The sequence below is a fragment of the Oncorhynchus nerka genome, linkage group LG27 (assembly GCF_034236695.1).
Source record: "Oncorhynchus nerka isolate Pitt River linkage group LG27, Oner_Uvic_2.0, whole genome shotgun sequence".
Lineage (NCBI taxonomy): Eukaryota > Metazoa > Chordata > Actinopteri > Salmoniformes > Salmonidae > Oncorhynchus > Oncorhynchus nerka.
This window is the reverse complement of record NC_088422.1, coordinates 24,371,832-24,377,920: the sequence shown is the minus strand read 5'-3', so window position 1 is coordinate 24,377,920 and position 6,089 is coordinate 24,371,832. Positions and strand designations below refer to the sequence as shown.

The following is a 6,089-nucleotide window of genomic DNA, read 5'->3' as shown; positions in this document are numbered from 1 at the left end:
TCTCAACAAGAAGGAAAGCAAACTAAGATGGACTCAACCTATTAGGAAGCTTTGATTTAAAAACCATACAATGTGTCCATGTCCTCTGCAGTTCATTTGTCTCTTTTACCATGTCACTGCATAGACCAGTAGATTCTTTTGAAATTCATTTTACTTGAGCTTGAATTTTCTCTCCAAAACAAGTAAATCGATGGCTTTTCAATTCCCCTCTAATGTACATATTTTCGTGAAATAACCTGATGATTTGAAGGAATTTGCAATTACTGCACTATGCCTTTGTTTCAAAGAGTGGAAGTGATCACTAAAAGCAGCAACATCAAATTCCCAATGAGGGCTGTTGTCAAGGATACAAATCTATATAACAGAGATTATCTAAATTTAAGCACTACTCCCCACTTCAATCTGTCCCCCTTTCTCCTTCTATTCTTTTCTCTCTGTAGAGTGTTGATGGAGAGGACTTCGAATGTCAGCCGGGACAGTGGTTATCTGTGGTGGAATTCTAGCTACAGTCATCTTACTGACTATCGTTGCAGTACTGTGCTACTGTAGGTTGCAGGTAGGCTAAAGTCTTGCCATGAAGAATTCGATTTTGTGAAGTAGCCATGTTTTTTCTACTTTAGCTGTGATGAGTGCATAAGGTTTTACGGTGACCAGCTTGATCACTCTGTCACATGTTTCTCTCTGCTCCATTGGCAGTATTATTGCTGTAAGAGGGAGGAGCCAGAGATGGAGGAGGAGCAACCGGACCTCACCATCATGTCCTCTCTCCCCACACCAGTGCACACGGCTTATGACCAGGACATGATGACCACGCCCCCCTCTGAGCCCAACGGGCCCGCCTTTGTCTACACTCCTTCCCTGACCCGCAAACCAATGACACACTCCCATAGGTTTTGCTCATCCTGCACTCGCTACTCCTTGCCCTTCTACCTGCAGCACTCCTCTGAGAGACTGCATAACGGTGGCGGCCGCATCAGCTACAGGACTGTGCAGCAGCAGGAGCTGGACCTGCCAATGGACCTGGCCAGCTTCAACCACAAGCTCAACCTCATCCGCTCTGTCACCATGAGGGAGGTGGTCACTCACAGCCACGGTGTCAGCACTGATGTGTAGCCCCATGGTGGCTGGGAGGACTAATGTTAGGGACCTGACCTGGCTGAAGGGAATTGTATTGCACTCGTACTTACTGTAGATATTTTCCACCTCACCAAACCGATGGATACGTTCACTCGCTCACATGATGTAGAGAGGTTTTTTGGTGTCACATGCAGATATATGGACACCTACTCCTGAATTCACATGAACAATTCTTTTTAAATGGCTTAATATCATAGGCATATAGGATCTGTGATTATGAGGGAGACATTTTTTCTCAAGAGAAGCTTAAGCAGGCAGATGAATAACTTTGGTACTGTGTATGTTGTGTGATACCTGTACTATACATTCTCTTTGGGTTTATGCAGGTGATGACACATAAGCTACTGTAAGCTGCTAAAATAAGTCCAGAACCCTAAGTAATATTTTAGATTAGACAGAAAATGACCTGATTCCCCAATATTCTGAAGTGTTTTGGTTAAAGTTCTGAGTGTCCTCATAACAGCTTCTTAATCGAGTGTGGAAACTGAACTATTTTAAGAGCTAATTTGGTGACAATTTAAAGGGAAAATATGCTTAAATATGTATTTGAAGGGATTTTCATGTCGTTCATTGTCAAGTCATATATTTCAAGTTCCACAATACATTTGACATACGTCAATTGAGTTGGTTTCTCCAGTAATGTGTGTAATGTTCACTTGGCAAGTATGGGTGGCACAGCCCTTTTTGTTTTGTGAAGAAACGGAACATGTCTTGTTTGCTTTAACAGGGTTTTGTCTTCTTAGTGTAGAGGATATTTGTTTGTTATTTCAGCAGTAAATGTGAGAAGGAAAACGACACACAGAAACCAGCAGGTGGCATCAGGTCCTAATCCATGCTTTTCCCATCATCGATACTACTACTTTGGATGAACCATATGTGAAATAGTGTCAACAATAAACTGTTGGAAAAATAAGTGTATATTTTTTTGTGTGCCTGATATTCTGAACCCAACATAGCAATCAAAGAAACAGCTATAATTTAGACCTTTTAATGGAAATACAGGTAGATACATTGAGCATTTCAGTTGATAACAGTACAAAATGTCAATGATAACTTTTTTGGACAAAAGAGGCATCAGTTAACAAAACCAGTAAACTAGATAACGATATTGCCAATATGAGACACACACTCTTGAATGTATTTCAACCTTCTCAAGTGTCAGGAATCTTTCAGTTCATAAATGGGATAACTGGATGGTCATACTGTATGACTTCAGTCTTACCCTCTCAATTCACTCTCTCAATCACATTTAGCTAACTGGCATTTAGTAACTTCAACAATTATATGCCACGATTGATAAAATCATGTGTGATGAGCAATAAATAAATTGTATGTCCTGCAAAAATAACTAATAACATAGAAATAGCAGTATGGGCATAATAACAATAGAATGGGCAGAATAAAATGGGACACTTACAAGAGATGAAGCAGAAATGAGTCTTGAGACATTTTTTAAAACCTTTCTTTGACATATTGTACTATTTCTTATAGCATAGCCAAGGATAACACTCAGTAAGGCCACCGTCCTTGTGCCAGACACTAATTAAAAATATAATTAAATAATATAATCAATATTTACCTTAAATACAGTCTAGACATGCAGTATAGTCAACCAGGAAATAATTTGATGCATATTTCCACATAAGTATGGCCCTGTGTGGTTTAAGAGATTTCTGATGTAGGATTCTCTCTTCAAAAGACAAAAATAGATGCACCAGTTCACTCTTTGCTCTCTCGTCTCCCCGCTTGACTCTTAATACTTTAGGGTTTCAGTCTTTGCTTGTGCCCAATTGACAACCTCTGAAAGAAAGGTATGTGGTTGTGGTTCATACTGAAGCCTTTATCATATTCTACTGTTTTTTCCTTATTTAGATCATATCCCTTTGGATATACCATAGCCTAGTGTGGTGTAGTAGAGTAGCCTAGTGTGGTGTAGTAGAGTAGCCTAGTGTGGTGTAGTAGAGTAGCCTAGTGTGGTGTAGTAGAGTAGCCTAGTGTGGTGTAGTAGAGTAGCCTAGTGTGGTGTAGTAGAGTAGTCTACTGTGGTGTAGTAGAGTAGCCTAGTGTGGTGTAGTAGAGTAGCCTAGTGTGGTGTAGTAGAGTAGCCTAGTGTGGTGTAATAGAGTAGCCTAGTGTGGTGTAATAGAGTAGCCTAGTGTGGTGTAGTAGAGTAGCCTAGTGTGGTGTAGTAGAGTAGCCTAGTGTGGTGTAATAGAGTAGCCTAGTGTGGTGTAGTAGAGTAGCCTAGTGTGGTGTAGTAGAGTAGCCTAGTGTGGTGTAGTAGAGTAGCCTAGTGTGGTGTAGTAGAGTAGCCTAGTGTGGTGTAATAGAGTAGCCTAGTGTGGTGTAGTAGAGTAGCCTAGTGTGGTGTAGTAGAGTAGCCTACTGTGGTGTAGTAGAGTAGCCTAGTGTGGTGTAGTAGAGTAGCCTAGTGTGGTGTAGTAGAGTAGCCTAGTGTGGTGTAATAGAGTAGCCTAGTGTGGTGTAGTAGAGTAGCCTAGTGTGGTGTAGTAGAGTAGCCTACTGTGGTGTAGTAGAGTAGCCTAGTGTGGTGTAATAGAGTAGCCTACTGTGGTGTAGTAGAGTAGCCTACTGTGGTGTAGTAGAGTAGCCTAGTGTGGTGTAATAGAGTAGCCTAGTGTGGTGTAGTAGAGTAGCCTAGTGTGGTGTAGTAGAGTAGCCTAGTGTGGTGTAATAGAGTAGCCTAGTGTGGTGTAGTAGAGTAGCCTAGTGTGGTGTAGTAGAGTAGCCTAGTGTGGTGTAGTAGAGTAGCCCAGTGTGGTGTAGTAGAGTAGCCTAGTGTGGTGTAGTAGAGTAGCCTAGTGTGGTGTAGTAGAGTAGCCTAGTGTGGTGTAGTAGAGTAGCCTAGTGTGGTGTAATAGAGTAGCCTAGTGTGGTGTAGTAGAGTAGCCTAGTGTGGTGTAGTAGAGTAGCCTAGTGTGGTGTAGTAGAGTAGCCTACTGTGGTGTAGTAGAGTAGCCTACTGTGGTGTAGTAGAGTAGCCTAGTGTGGTGTAGTAGAGTAGCCTAGTGTGGTGTAGTAGAGTAGCCTAGTGTGGTGTAGTAGAGTAGCCTAGTGTGGTGTAGTAGAGTAGCCTAGTGTGGTGTAGTAGAGTAGCCTAGTGTGGTGTAGTAGAGTAGCCTAGTGTGGTGTAGTAGAGTAGCCTACTGTGGTGTAGTAGAGTAGCCTAGTGTGGTGTAGTAGAGTAGCCTAGTGTGGTGTAGTAGAGTAGCCTAGTGTGGTGTAATAGAGTAGCCTAGTGTGGTGTAGTAGAGTAGCCTAGTGTGGTGTAGTAGAGTAGCCTACTGTGGTGTAGTAGAGTAGCCTAGTGTGGTGTAGTAGAGTAGCCTACTGTGGTGTAGTAGAGTAGCCTAGTGTGGTGTAATAGAGTAGCCTAGTGTGGTGTAGTAGAGTAGCCTAGTGTGGTGTAGTAGAGTAGCCTAGTGTGGTGTAGTAGAGTAGCCTAGTGTGGTGTAGTAGAGTAGCCTAGTGTGGTGTAGTAGAGTAGCCTACTGTGGTGTAGTAGAGTAGCCTACTGTGGTGCAGTAGAGTAGCCTAGTGTGGTGTAGTAGAGTAGCCTAGTGTGGTGTAGTAGAGTAGCCTACTGGGGTGCAGTAGAGTAGCCTAGTGTGGTGTAGTAGAGTAGCCTAGTGTGGTGTAGTAGAGTAGCCTACTGGGGTGCAGTAGAGTAGCCTACTGTGGTGTAGTAGAGTAGCCCTACTGTGGTGTAGTAGAGTAGCCTAGTGTGGTGTAGTAGGGTAGCCTACTGTGGTGTAGTAGAGTAACTTACTGTGGGGAACGTACTGTGGTGAAGTAGAGTAACCTACTGTGGTGTAGTAGAGTAATTTACTGTAGAGTAGTCTACTGTAGTGTAGTAGAGTAGCCTAGTGTGGTGTAGTAGAGTAACTTACTGTATAATAATCTACTGTAGTGTAGTAGAGTAGCCTAGTGTGGTGTAGTAGAGTAACTTACTGTGTAGTAGTCTACTGTAGTGTAGTAGAGTAGCCTAGTGTGGTGTAGTAGAGTAGCCTAGTGTGGTGTAGTAGAGTAGCCTAGTGTGGTGTAATAGAGTAGCCTAGTGTGGTGTAGTAGAGTAGCCTAGTGTGGTGTAGTAGAGTAGCCTACTGTGGTGTAGTAGAGTAGCCTAGTGTGGTGTAGTAGAGTAGCCTAGTGTGGTGTAGTAGAGTAGCCTAGTGTGGTGTAATAGAGTAGCCTAGTGTGGTGTAGTAGAGTAGCCTAGTGTGGTGTAGTAGAGTAGCCTACTGTGGTGTAGTAGAGTAGCCTAGTGTGGTGTAATAGAGTAGCCTACTGTGGTGTAGTAGAGTAGCCTACTGTGGTGTAGTAGAGTAGCCTAGTGTGGTGTAATAGAGTAGCCTAGTGTGGTGTAGTAGAGTAGCCTAGTGTGGTGTAGTAGAGTAGCCTAGTGTGGTGTAATAGAGTAGCCTAGTGTGGTGTAGTAGAGTAGCCTAGTGTGGTGTAGTAGAGTAGCCTAGTGTGGTGTAATAGAGTAGCCTAGTGTGGTGTAGTAGAGTAGCCTAGTGTGGTGTAGTAGAGTAGCCTACTGTGGTGTAGTAGAGTAGCCTAGTGTGGTGTAGTAGAGTAGCCTACTGTGGTGTAGTAGAGTAGCCTAGTGTGGTGTAATAGAGTAGCCTAGTGTGGTGTAGTAGAGTAGCCTAGTGTGGTGTAGTAGAGTAGCCTAGTGTGGTGTAGTAGAGTAGCCTAGTGTGGTGTAGTAGAGTAGCCTAGTGTGGTGTAGTAGAGTAGCCTACTGTGGTGTAGTAGAGTAGCCTACTGTGGTGCAGTAGAGTAGCCTAGTGTGGTGTAGTAGAGTAGCCTAGTGTGGTGTAGTAGAGTAGCCTACTGGGGTGCAGTAGAGTAGCCTAGTGTGGTGTAGTAGAGTAGCCTAGTGTGGTGTAGTAGAGTAGCCTACTGGGGTGCAGTAGAGTAGCCTA

At 43.3% G+C, this 6,089-nt stretch overlaps 1 protein-coding gene across 1 annotated transcript; it reads left to right on the top strand.

Annotated features, from left to right (window-relative positions):
- The first annotated feature begins 452 nt into the window (after positions 1–452).
- Positions 453–2,030, top strand: LOC115111000 (protein FAM163B). The gene is made up of 2 exons (XM_029636882.2): positions 453–556; positions 697–2,030. The coding sequence occupies exons 1-2, from the start codon at positions 464–466 to the stop codon at positions 1,111–1,113; spliced, it is 510 nt and encodes a 169-aa protein (XP_029492742.1). The 5' UTR covers positions 453–463; the 3' UTR covers positions 1,114–2,030.
- Positions 2,031–6,089: the final 4,059 nt, after the last annotated feature.

Excerpts from the sequence above, each read along its gene's own strand:
- LOC115111000 (XM_029636882.2), top strand. The coding sequence starts at position 464 with ATGTCAGCCGGGACAGTGGTTATCTGTGGTGGAATTCTAGCTACAGTC. Across the intron at positions 557-696 it reads TGTGCTACTGTAGGTTGCAG|TATTATTGCTGTAAGAGGGA; the intron begins GTAGGCTAAAGT and ends CTCCATTGGCAG.